The following is a 14,005-nucleotide window of genomic DNA, read 5'->3' on the forward strand; positions in this document are numbered from 1 at the left end:
TGCTGAAGTAAAGTTGGCATTCCTAACTTTTGAAGGACACACAGTGAGACTCAAGATCAGATGTTATGGAACTACCAGTCTATCTTCCTGCTGCTTCAGGTGTCAACCATCCCTTTCTTTCATCTTCTTGCTAGTAAAAGTCCATGTGAATGTACTATAAATATGCATTTTTTAAAACCTCACACAGAAACCCTAGCATCCATCACTTCACATACTAACCTTGCATTTTGAAAGCAGCACATAGTGATGTGATGAAAGGAGAAAACCCAAATGGCTCCAAATCTAGGAACATGGATACATTCCCCCATACTTTACACACACACACATACAGAGAGAGAGAGAGAGAGAGAGAGAGAGAGAGAGAGACAGACAGACAGACAGACAGACAGACAGACAGACAGACAGACAGAGACAGAGACAAAGACAGAGAGACAGAGACAGAGACAGAGACAGAGAAAGAGAAAGAGAAAGAGAAGAGAGACAGAGACTTTTTCATTTATTTTTAAAACCTTACTCTTTTAAAACTGCATACCATACAGGAACTGGTAATAGGCAATATATGTAGTAGGTCCAAGGCAAGCTTTGAATGAAGAGAAAAAAGGCTATCAAAACTCCAATAACTGCAAAGACATACTGGAAAAACCTGTCAGGCACCTGAAAATAGAAATGTTAATACTATTTGATTATTGTAAACCTTGTGTAAGTATCTACTTATACATTTCCAAATATTCACCAGCAAATATAAAAAGCAACTCAGAGTAATCCACGCAGGCTAAGCCATCATCTTTCAACAGCAGGGCTTAATAATCACTTATCTACCTGCTCCTAGATGAAAATCAGAAGATTTACCAAGATTATTTTCCCTGCAAAGTCAAAGAACTAAAGCTTGCTCTTTTCCCTAGCAAACTCTGTTTGCTTCCACCACATAGAAATAATAGTAATGCTCTTTCACTAATACAAATATAAATTCCTCAAATATAAGGGGAAATCAAATACACAGCCATGTGGGCACTCATATACAAAACATACACTTTTATCAGCTCTATATGATCTTCATCTGAATTAATGAATGTCTTTTCGGATGATTTTTTTTATAAATACAGTTTAGAACCTGAAGCAATGATGGGGACCCTATAGCCATCCAAATGTTGAACTGTGGACAGTATAAAAAGATTGTTGTGCGCTGTAATTCAGCAATCTCTGGAGGATTCCCCATTTCTGATCTAAATATTCAGTAGGTTATAAAATGTAATTCAATTCTCAATATATTTTAAGGAAACCTAAAAAGGAACTTTTTTCATGGCAGATTTACATTTCCAAAATGTCCATTTTTTAAAAGCATTTTATAGATTTTTCTATAAACATTTTATAGATTTTTTTATATGCCAAAAATTCCAGCACTTAATTTCTGTAGACAAATAAGTTTACTTACGGAGTTAAGCTACCATGCATGCCAAACCACAAACATACCTTATTCTTTGATATACTCTTTGTTATGCTTATATCTGATTTTACTATAATCAGAATTGCATAAAATGTCCATCCTATAAAACCCATGGTGATACTCATGCCAAGGAAAAATCTGTCATACGTATGGTAATAAGAGAGCCCATCTAAAGCAAGATTAATCAGCTTTCTACAAAGCGATGTCTGAAAAAGGAAAAAAAAACAGCAATCAAATATTTTCCTGGGGTTTTAGCTCCAACAGATTGGTATACAGGAATCCTTCTCCATGAGCATAATTTTGCTGGATCTTTCATATAGTTTTTATCACCTGCATTATCCTTGATTTGTTTTTCTACATTGCAAAATTTACTGTAAATGAAAACTGTTTCACTTAATAACTGAATTATCAGTCCCAATTGTGGTCACTAAATGAAGACTACCTGTAACAAGTTGCCAAGGGGAATTCTTCTAAATATTAAAGACCCAGTATGACAGATTCAAACTATAACCAATTAAATTATATTGCTCTTAATAAAGAATTACAATAGGGAGAAAGCTTTCCTGAATGGAAGACAGATGCTTTTATAAGATTACATGTATGCTTACACATTATAAAAGTATCATTACACCATTAGATAATGGATCAAAAAGAAAAACAGTAGCATCATTAAGTTATAAATATAACAAATATATTTTTAAATTTTCACACAAAAAACCAAAGGAAATAGGCTCATTGGATAGTTTTACTTACAGCTTCCTCATATTTCTCCTGTTGAATAAATAGCCTTGTTTTTCTCAGAATATCAATTTGCTCTGATTCAGAGAGGGACCTGTGCAAGACAAAATGTTTCAACATCTTAATTTTATTACTGCTTTGGGAAAGATGGAATAAAAAGCACAACGTTAAAGAATTTTTAAAAAAAATTGAACCAGTTTGCAGTATTCTTATTGATAAATCAGTGCCTAGTAAAAATGTACTTATCAATAATTACTTTTAATAAAAAAAATAAATTATCTTTGAAGAAATTTCAGCAAACAGATTTGCTACTGCCCAAATAAAGGTTTCTGGAGAAATTAAGGAGCCTGGGGGGACAATTCAAAAGAATCATGTTTTACAAAAATAAAGTATATAAAACAGAACATTATGCATCATATTATACGCCATATTATTTTATAGAGCAGAATGTCTTATTAATAATTGCATATATTAATAATATGATTAATCTGGATCATTGGGGCTAATGCTAACTAAATCTTTCACATCACTGAACTTGTATGCAATGGTCATAATCTTTAAAAGTGGCTTAACAACTCTGCTGAGCAGAAGCTGCTTAGTTTCCAAAATATAAGTTACAATGTGTGGACAATTAATTATGAAATTAAACAACAGTGTTCATTGTACAATGCTTTGTAAACTGTCCTATGAGATGCAACAGATTCCTATGAGGAGCGTAACTGGCAAAATTATTATTTCTATTACATAATTGACTTCCATTAGAAAATAATCTCCATAGCCTAGAACTCAAGTCTGCAATAAAGATTATGAAATTTCAATGTTTGCCACCACTATTTTTAGATGTACCATTTCTACAGAGGTCATTTCGTGCCCATAATTGCCAGAGATTTGCTAATATAATGAATTTGACAGCAGAGGACCTCAAATTTCTTGCTATCACTTGTTATTTTTAATTTAATTTTTTTTTTGGATTAAGCCACATTGCTCCATGCTGTTTCAGGTCACAATATTGAAAGTGTTGTATTTTGTTTTATCTGTATTATTCACATTCATATGTGAAGATGTATTAACTATTTCCACTTCAAAGTATTTTAAATGAAATTTTATATTAAAGTTTGAAATAAATAGATCATTTCACAAATCAAACTGGATTCTGTTGTAGTTAACATACAGCCACAATTTAGGTAGCAAAATGAATATGCATGAATTATAATAAATAAGTTAAAAACTAAAATTTAACATGCTGTATCAAAGAAAAGAGCAGATGCCTAAGCTTAAAGATAAAAATTATTTTCTTTGGGCAGGAAATTAAGTTCTAGGTATTCATAATGATTCAAACTCTCTAAGTACCTCATGATAACAAAAAATATTTTTAAAAGATTCAGAAAAAAAACGGTAGGTCTACTTGCATATTTCTCTATTTTGCACTTAAATTTATTTCAGGTTCAATTAAAAACTAGAGGGAGGAAAAATATGATCTGTAATGTCTTCAGCCAGTGCATATATCTTTTTTTAGAACAAATATGCTAAATTTGTTATGTGGCAAAGGATACAGAAAAATGAATTAAACCATTGGTTGTTCCAAATAAAAATAATGAATGGCTATTTAAAGATTTGGTTCTTTATCTAAATATCAAGGAAAAGACATAATTAAGATTTATTGTCCAGTCCTAAAGCCCAGAGAACTAGTGTTGTTAAAAGAGAGAGAGTTAGGAAAGTTCTCATCTCTATCAAATAACAAGCTATTATCTCTGAAACACCACAGTGAAATATTGATCACCATTAAATGATTGCCCAGAATTACCTTGAGGTAAAATGGGTGGCCTATAAATTTTATAAATGAATAAATAAATGAATACCCAACCAACCAACCACCTGTGGCATGTCAGACACTGCTACGCTACAAATATCCCTGATTTATAAGAATTTTTTTGTCAGAGTTATTTAAGCTATAGTAAAAGCTCTGTAATTTTGAGCAGTGTATAAATCCTGAGTAATATATTAATAGTAACAAAATCCTATGTTTACTTACTTCTTTATAGTTTTGTAATTACTTTGTTTTAAGCCTGGTTTATAAATGCTCTTGTCTAAACATTAAATATTGGGAAGGGTCTAGTTGGGCAAATTCATTAGCAGTCAAGTAGAATCTTTCTAGCATTTAAATTGTATCACAGCTTTACTTTCCCTTTCAATTATGTTTAGAAAGAAATTCAGCTAGGGCTCTGATTTTAAATTGTGTGTTCTATTTTTTTTTGTTCCCTCAAATACTATATTAATCTTGTCCAAGTTTCATTTATTTGAATAACTTAGTGTCAGAGTAACATTCAGAAAATTTCTTTATGACTGGTTTAAAAGATATATTCTAAGAATGGAACATGTACTTACTTGAATGGTGAAAACAAGAATGATAATGTAGTTTTCTTCTTCTGAGCCATCTTAACCTGAACACGAAAGAAAAAAATAACCATCATTGTTAACAAAGTAGTTTTGTATAGATTGAATGACTAAAACAAACAGTATGGTCTTCATGTTGTTCTTCCCCAGCAGATCTCTTTCACTGTTTGATTACAAATCAATTTTTCTCCCCCACAGATTGTCTGATTTTAGGTTGCAATGATACGTATATTATTTTGGCTTAGGGCTATATATTGAAGAAATAATTAGTAAATAAATACATAAACAAACAGTAAATAAACTGCTGTTAAATGAAATAGCAGTAAGAGAAGATTGTTAATCTTAAGCAAGCATCAGATTCAGCATCACTTTTAGGAATTTATGAGCTACTGATAATTTTCTAGACCTAAACCAAAGTCTCATAACTCCACGTGCTAAGAAAGGGAAACCTTAAAAGAAAAAAATAAAAGAATAAAACATATATGGATCCAGAATTATATAACTTCTCCCTATCTTCCTGGAAACTACCTGATTTACCCTAATAAGCCAATGTAATAAAAATTGCAGACTCATAAATCAACATCTGAAATTGGAAATTACAAGTGCTTAATTTTTTTTTAAATGATATGCTTTCTCTCTTAAAGAATTGGAAGTAACTACTACCGGTAATCGTAGATAAATAACAATACCATTTATGTGTAAAAATAATTACAAATTAATAAATTAGTAACATTATATCTTAAACATCAAAGTTATCAGTAGTAAAAGAGGTTCATAGAGAACAATTTATTCCTCAAAACCCTTCTCAACATTAAAGTATTTGCAATGTGGATAAAAAGCAATTAAGAGGGAACAAGGCAACCCTCTTTAGGGAATAATTTCCAAAACTGACAGGATTTATTTCCTGATTTTAGGCAAGGCTTCCATTATAATATTAATTACTAGATTTTTCACACTGGAGAAGTATCCTGCTGTCAAGTAGCTTAAAGATCTAAAGTCCATTTTGTGTATCAGGAAGCAGTAAATAGTGACAACAGAAATTTAAACATCAACTCCTAAATCATCTTCTAGTGGTTGGAACAGGAGGTATGCCAGTCCTAATAACATCGCAATTGAATTATAGGAGAAATTATACACCTTGATTAGAATGCACTGCTTTCAATGACATCAATTCACACCAGTTATGAAAGTTCGATCCATAGCAATTAAATTCTATGTTTTAATAAACAAGTTCCACAAAACATTTAGATTTTTTTTTTAAGACAATGGAAAATATTGGCTGTCCCAGTTTAAAAAAAAGTTTTAAGGATTTAAGCTAGTTTTTCCATAATACCACTGTTTTTTATTTAGCAATAATTCTACTATCATACTAAATTATAAGTATATAACTTGCTATGTCGTTTCTATTTCTACTATGGCAATTTGATGTTTCTACTGGATATATTCATATGAATGTGCAGTTTATACATTTGAGCAATAGCTTATGTACCTTAAATTGTTCAAGAATCTGAACAGCGTTGGTAAACATGCTCTCTGCCTTAAAACGGACAGTATTATTCAAGTATTCAAGAGGTAAAACACCCTGGGGGGCAAAAAAACAGAATTAATATTTAGCAGCATAATCCATGGCTAGAAAAGCAAACATTTTTACTAAAAACTAGGGCCTGCTACAGTACATAAAGTATCTTCAGAATTAGAGAGCCATATTATTCACAATGAATCAATACACACCTTCTCCTAACAGCAGTGCAACTGCCAGCTTTGAAGAGGTACTCTCCATGCACACTGAAGTAAAACAAACTCTCCACAGAACGCTATGTGAGGCCGACTCCTTTAGACAGCTTCCAAAAATAAATGGGTATAGCTAGCCCATTGTGAGACAGAGGAGATGGCCTTTGACTAAGGTTTCTCCAAAGGCAATATAAACCAACTTTTTATAATTTCTCAAAAAAGTATGGATTAATTTTTTATTTATCTGTTAAATTTTTACTTGCTTCTCTAAAATCTTTCCTTTTCCTTAAATCAGGGGTCTTCAAACTTGGCCCTTTTATGACTTGTGGACTTCAACAGCCAGAATTCCTCAGCCAGGCACGCTGGCTGAGGAATTCTGGGAGTTGAAGTCCACAAGTCATAAAAGGGCCAAGTTTGAAGACACCCAGCCATAAAACAACAAGCCCATGAAGTAGGTTATAAAGATAATGATTGGCCAATTTCACTCAGTGAGCTTCTATGGCCAAGAGAAGACTTGAACTTGGCTTTTCCCAGTCCTGGTAAAACACTTTCCCCATTACATCACATAATACTTCTTCTCAATTCCTTGATCCAGGAACAGTATTCAAGTTGACTTATTAGAAAAGATCTAAAGATATGGTAACATAGATGAAACAGTAAGACTGGATCAGACTTAAAATTGGCAGGGTTATTATGAGCAGCAAAAGCTCTGATCCCACAGAGCTTTCCCCCTGCCCAAAAAAATAGATGACAACCCCTCAATGGAAGGAGGTAAAAATTGACTGCAGTTAGCAAAAGTGCTGGGAGAGAAAGGCAATTTGCTCTACCTAAAAAAATAAGGTCTCTCTCACCTTCTTCTAAAATATTTCACATAGAGAAATTCCAACGCTAGTCATTTTACACTGAGAAGAAAAAAAAGCATATTATCTTACCACTGAGTTCAGGGGAAAAGGAACTCCAATAAGAGAAGCCATCAGTGGTGCAATGTCAGCCTACAAGCAGAAAAAAGTCTCCCTTTGAATGTATATTAAAGTACAATTAAAAGCAGAAGTCTCTTCTATGGTGTATTTTCATGAAACATACATGGCACCATTTCAGATAATTAAAAAAAATGTTTCCATGTGTAATGGACAGGAACCTATATCCTGTATCATTCTTAAGAATTCATCCTGTGCCAACAGAACATTGAGGAAAAAATGGTCTGCAAACAATTGTCTCCATATTGTTAACAATGGATGGGCAAGCAATGTTGCTTTAGAAACCAGGAAGGGTATTACAGATATTAATATTCCCACTATAGTGCAGTTCTTGACCTATGTCCTATGTTTATACTATCAGCAGGTAAACCCATTTCAAATTTTGGCTAGAAACAATGAATAAAACAGCAGTCAGAGAATGAATTAACGAGATAGATAGACAGACAGACAGACAGACAGACAGACAGACAGATAGAAGGTAGGCAGGCAGACAAAAAAACTGGAGGCAGACAGGATTGTCCCTCTTAATATAACTTATTATTATAATTATGTTTCATTGTACCATCTTAAAATAAAGTAAGAATAAAAACCAGTGAGTTTGAAGCAGTCAGATACCTGATTCACATCCCGGCGCCTCCACATCTCCAGCTTCCATTCTGTAAGTGAGGAAAAAAGAATGATAATTTATGAGGGAAAAATAATATCACTTTTGATACTTAGCAGTTATAAGCTTATTCTTCTGATAACCTTTTTCTTTATATTCAAATATATTTGTGCTTGAGCTGCAGAATATAGTATTAAGAAATTTACTCAAAGCCACCCCAAACTCTTTAATCCAAATCTAAAGAATCACAAAACTAAAGCTATACAACGGAATATCCAAGACTCTCTTGGATGGACAGCTATAGCTTGATAAATCACTGATTAAGGTTAGTTTTACATATAAGGAATCTACTTCAAGTGAGAATGGACAGCCACATAAATTTACTAAATAAAATAAAATATACTGGGAAATAATTCCAGAAACAGTTAAGACAGAGAGGTTCCACACATTCTAAAATCATGCATTTTTCTTTGACCAATGTGGCCATAGTTCTGTGGTTCATTGCCCAAATCCGAATTATAGTTAATTTACCATTAAACAGCCAATAGTCTCTGTAGCAAATATTACCTTTCCCCCACCCCAGAAATAGTGGATAAAATTCTATTTAGAATTATATGCCTGCTATGTTCATTTTTATTATTTTATTACCGGTAGTTCCAAAAACATTACAAGCATTACAAAGATTACCTGAATACTTGGTTGGACATGATATGATTAGTTCTGTTAATGAGTACAGCATCCATGAGTAATTTCTTACACTTGGTTAATGTTAGGCCCATCTTAGCACTTCATTTAATGAGCCCTTTTAAGCACTGGAGGATACGCCTATTTTTATCTTGGATTATTACACTATGCACTTAATTTTAAGCTTAATTAACCCTCACATTTCCAATCTAGGAAAATTGGCCTTGGAAACAAGAATGATTCATACTCACAGAGGGTATGTTAAACAATATGAGAAAAGTGAAGGTTAAATGTGCGAAACAGGATACCTGAGGATATCAGATATCATGAAGAAAAATTAAAGCTATCTGAAGATCTGGTAATTTAGAATTAATTTAAATGCATCAAACTATTTAATTAGGTTTGATTAGAGATGACAAAGGACCAAACTAGCCTAGTTTAAAAGTTACACCCATCTCATAAAATCAGACCCACAAATCAAAAGTTTCAAGTAAAATTTATTTTCTGCAAAGGAGGATTTGCATTATGACTATGAGAAACAGTGGCTCAAATGTTTTTAGCAGTGAGAGAATTCATATCATTCAGAAGCCATGAAACAACTTAATGGCTTCTCGTAAACTTTGATTCCTCATTCATTTAATGAGGATTTTATCAACGTAACAGCACTAGCAGCAGCTAATAACACTAAAAACTGTCTTTTTGTAATATATGTATAATAATGGTAATTACAGGTGTTACAGAAATAGTTGAATTTACCTTTTAAAAACGTATCTTCATACTGCTGTGAGGTAACAATCTGAGGATATTTGATTCCTGCTCCCCAAGCAACTAGGGGTGTTAATGTTTCTGATGGATGACTTGCCCCATGAGTCCCTAAACACACAGAGAGAACCAAGTCAGTCATTTTATTATTATTATTACTTTAAAAGCTGGCTTTTGAATACCATTTCTCTCATCTGTTCATCTAGAGGGCAATCTGCAGTTTCAATGTTCTTCAAACTACTTCCTCATGCGACTCCCCCTTTTGCCTCATAGTTTACCTATAATGGTCCTTGGGCTCCTGAAGGGTTGCCCCAATATGGATTTTCAATTATGTATTTTTAAAGCATTTCTATGTATTTACAACTACCCAATCAACAACCCCAAACTAAGGTTTACTCAAATTCCCACAGATGCCTCAGATACTTCATTTCTTTATATAACAAAAGCTTAGTCAACTGTTCTCCAACATACTGTTTGCTCATTTATCTTATCAGGCATAATTGTCACTCCAATTTTTATCACTTTCAGTTAACTCAAGATCTCTCATCTTCTTAAAATGACTCTGCCAGTTTTCTCTTCCCATTCCTTAGCTTGAACATCATTCTGAAATCCCTTCTGCATTTTGCTCCTGCATTTCTTGCCATTAACCATGATGGCCATTCGTCAACCCATCCCATATGAGCTTGCTGTTTTTCTTCTCCTTTTAAACCACCTATTAAAATCTATGCTTCTGGACTTCCGGTTTGCCAAGCCAGCCGATATGGATGTCTGGAGGACAGCTCTCATCTTCTCGCATCGCTAGGGGGTCCTAAAAGGGCCAAAGAGTCGCCCTGGAGGGGCAACCAGTAAGAAGGGGCTTTTGCAGAAACGTGGGGGAGCCGCAACCCCCCCGTTAGTGCCTGCATTCCCTTCGTACTGTCGGACAAAAGATGGGCCATAGTAACATGGCCAGTTACTAGGCTGCAGACAGCTGAAGTCAAACTTACCATCAGGTAACATTAAAGCAGCGTGGAAGAGACAGGGGTAAGATTCCTCTCTTATACCTTAATTTTCTTCTTTTCACCTAAATAAGCTGCTAAGTACCTTCCCCCCTGTGGAGAGGGAGGGGGGAATTCAACCCTCCCTTCAAACAAGCGGCGAGCAAGCTCAGGGGTGTTTTGGTTTTTTTAAAACGTTGAAAAAAGAAACGGACTAAAAGAAAAGAACTTTGAAAGCACTTGGGGGACACCCAGTGGCTAAACCTGAAATTGCAATCTGATTTTCTTTTTTTAAAAAAAATAAAGAAAACATTTAAGAAAAATAAGATAAGATTAACCTTGAACACCAGATGTAAAACTCCACCATGGACAAGTTTCAAAAACAAATCTATGCTGTGGGAAATAGCCTACCCAACTTATCAGTTCCTTTCTACAGCTGGCGATGAAATAAGACCTTTTGGAAAAGAATTAGAAAACACCTCAAAGAAACAAGCTCAAATTGTGACTACAACTAATATTTTATCGGGACAGAACTTAACAGAAGATTTAAATATATTGGCAGAAGAATTAACTATTCAACAAGCACAGACTTTTGAAGACCAAAATGAGAAGGTGGAACAAAATTTATTTAGCCCAGGACAATTATATCAAGAGGTGAAAATAATGAGAAGATTTGGCACTGTTAACAGACCCCTCAATCCTTCAAAAACGGAGACTGAAGGACTACTTCAATGTGATATAACAATACAAGAATGCTTTGATAACCCTGAGGCAAAAAAGCAAAAAAGCAAAAAATGACATGGCAAAGGAAGAAAGCAAGAATAAGATTGAAGAAATATGGACATACTTAAGAGGCCTGAAATAGACAGGATTGTACTTGGATTATGAGAGATTGTTTTGATGAGTAGATAAAACTACTAATTAAAAAACAAAAACAAAATACAGATGTATGAATACCAACATTGAAATATTGAGCTTTTTAAATGAAATGGATTAAGATTTATATATGTTAAGAAAGATACAATGTAACTAATAGCCGCCCTGAGTCTTCGGAGAAGGGCGGGATATAAATGCAATTAAAATAAATAAATAAATAAATAAATAAATAAATAAATAAATAAAGGATGTATTAAATGTTGAAACGGGAGAAATTTTGGTTAATTTTTCAATATGTGGAAACTATAAATGAGAAATAAGAATATTATATTGTCCTCCATCTTTTTCTCCTCCCTGCAATTGGTATTTTAATGACTACCATTCTTATATTGTACTACTAACTTGTCGATATGAAAATGAGATAAATAAGAAGTGTATTTACATTACTAGGTATCAGAGAAAATTATGTAAAGGGAAAGGAGGTTATTTAGAAATATGAAAATGAGAAACCTTAAACGTTTAATTTTAATATTAATGTAAAATTAAAGCTAGAAAAATATATAAGGTGTTTTAATGTTCTAAAGATGGAATGTTAAAATATAAAATATACTAAGATATTGAGAAATATAAGGAAACTATTAAATGACTGATGAATAGCAATGAGAAGTATGTTAATTTAGATAAGAGATAATATGTATTAAAGGAAACAAGAGAGAAAAAATATTAGTTTTAACAACTTGTAAGATTTGTAATAATATGTATTTGTCTGAAATGGAACTATTGTAACCCAGACACCACGTTGCTTTTTAAAGATTCCATTGTAATATTGGAAAATTAATAAAAGTTTATTTAAAAAAAATAAAAATGTATGCCTCAGATCTTTTGTTCCTAATCCCAATACAATTTGCTTTCATTTATTATTTGTAGCTTAGTCACATCTAAATTGCAATTCAGTCTTTTTCAATCTCAAGCAAAACAACTTAGGTGTTAGTGCTGAAATGTTTCTAAGTCAGTGACAGGTAATCTTTTTTGTTGTGCATTCCTAACAAAGTGATCTATTGAAGCCTCACCATGCAGGGAGGAAGATGTTGGATATTGAAGAATAAAACAGCTTCCCCCTTTCCCCTGACACTTGGTTTTTTCTCCTTATTTATTTATTTATCTATTTATTATTGGGACTTATATGCCGCCCTATCTCCGGAAGGGCTCAGGGTGGCTAACAACAATAAAACACAATAATACAAATGTAAAAAAAAAGATTAAACTAACAAGCCCCAGTGATAAAATATTAAAAACATTTTTATGATATGATATGATAGCTTTTTGTTTCTTTCTCTTTCACTTCCCACAACAAGCTCCAGTATATCAAGTGATCAGCTGATTACTTTTGCTGGCTATATGAACTAATTGTTTGAAATTAGGCTAAGGCCTATGAATATACACCAACAACCAAATCTGTAGATAACATATATGCTTTGTCCATTGTAAACCCTGAGATACCCTAAAGCAGACATGTCAAACACAAGGCCCGGGGGCCGGATCCGGCCCGCGAAGTGGTTTCATGTGGCCTGCAAAGCCATCCTGGGAACAGTGAGGGAACAGCCCCCACTGCCTTGGCCCTGGCCCAGAGACCTTCCTTCTGCCAGAGACCCTCAGATCTGTCCCACTCCTGCCCAGTCCTCCATAGGCACCCTTGATGCGAACGATGTAGAGCTGGCCACACTCACCCAGTAGGCCATATGCACTCTAGCCACGCCCACCCAGTAGGCCACACCCACCCTGGCAATACCCACCTGGCCCCCTGAGGGCAACCGCAATGCTGATACGGCCCTCAATGAAATTGAGTTTGACACCCCTGCCCTAAAGACTCCTTTAATAATTTTTCCCAAGTTTAACAATGGATGGAACAGTTGTGAAAGGATTACTTCAGATGTATCTCTCATGTTAGGCTGCTTCTAACATAAGACTGATATGGCTGAGAATATAGCCATGTTGGCTTATATTTGCGCAAGTGGTCCTCGACTTATAATCATCCATTAGTGACTGTTCGAAGTTAACAGCGCTGAAAAAAGTGACTTCTGACTATTTTTCACATTTACAACCTTTGCAGCATCTCCATGATCACATGATCAAATTTTGGACACTTGGCAACTGGCATTTATTAATGACAGTTGCAGTGTCCCAGGGTCATGTCAACTTTTGCGACCTTCTGACAAACAAAGTCAATGGGGACACCAGATTCACTTAACAACCAAGTTACTAGCTTAACAACTGCAGTAATTTACTTAACAACCGTGGGTAGAAAGGTCATAAAATGGGGCAAAACTCACTTAACAACGGTCTTGCTTAGTAATGGAAATTTTGGGCTCAATTGTGGTCATAAGTCAAGGACTACCTGTATTCCTCTGCATCTGTAATAGTTATTCTGTTTATACATCTTCTAAATAACACAGTACTATGAATGTAAACATAGCACATTTCTAGATTTTTTTTTAAATTCCAAAATATAATTTAATTATATTTAACTTTATGTAAAGAAAATACTGCCTTGTGTTATGAGTAAAGAAAGGAAAACATGGAATACCACAATGGACAAAATTTTTCTGAGCTGTACCTTTATAGTGTTCTGAAACAAAATCTCACCCCAATCTGTCATTCCATGGTCAGAAGTTAAAATAAATGCTGTGTTGCCATCATTTCCATAGAAGTCCTCAACCAATGAAACAATTTCTTGTACACCTTCATCAACTTTCCTAATATTGTTCTTATATTCCCTACAGAAAAGCAAAATATTGTAATTATGAATCTAGAAGTACAT

General features: G+C 33.9%; 1 protein-coding gene across 1 annotated transcript in view; it reads right to left on the minus strand.

Annotated features, from left to right (window-relative positions):
• The window catches only part of PIGN (phosphatidylinositol glycan anchor biosynthesis class N), a 78,871-nt gene that overhangs the window by 40,580 nt on the left and 24,286 nt on the right, over nt 1-14,005 (minus strand). The window contains exons 8-16 of the mRNA XM_083359136.1: nt 13,831-13,961; nt 9,329-9,445; nt 7,900-7,940; nt 7,240-7,299; nt 6,066-6,158; nt 4,568-4,623; nt 2,198-2,276; nt 1,471-1,650; nt 515-654 (exon numbers count right to left, since the gene is read on the minus strand). Of these exons, the coding sequence (XP_083215262.1) occupies nt 515-654; nt 1,471-1,650; nt 2,198-2,276; nt 4,568-4,623; nt 6,066-6,158; nt 7,240-7,299; nt 7,900-7,940; nt 9,329-9,445; nt 13,831-13,961 (897 nt within the window). The remainder of the gene's footprint in view (nt 1-514; nt 655-1,470; nt 1,651-2,197; nt 2,277-4,567; nt 4,624-6,065; nt 6,159-7,239; nt 7,300-7,899; nt 7,941-9,328; nt 9,446-13,830; nt 13,962-14,005) is intronic.

Source organism: Vipera ursinii, assembly GCF_947247035.1.
Source record: "Vipera ursinii genome assembly, chromosome: 3".
Lineage (NCBI taxonomy): Eukaryota > Metazoa > Chordata > Lepidosauria > Squamata > Viperidae > Vipera > Vipera ursinii.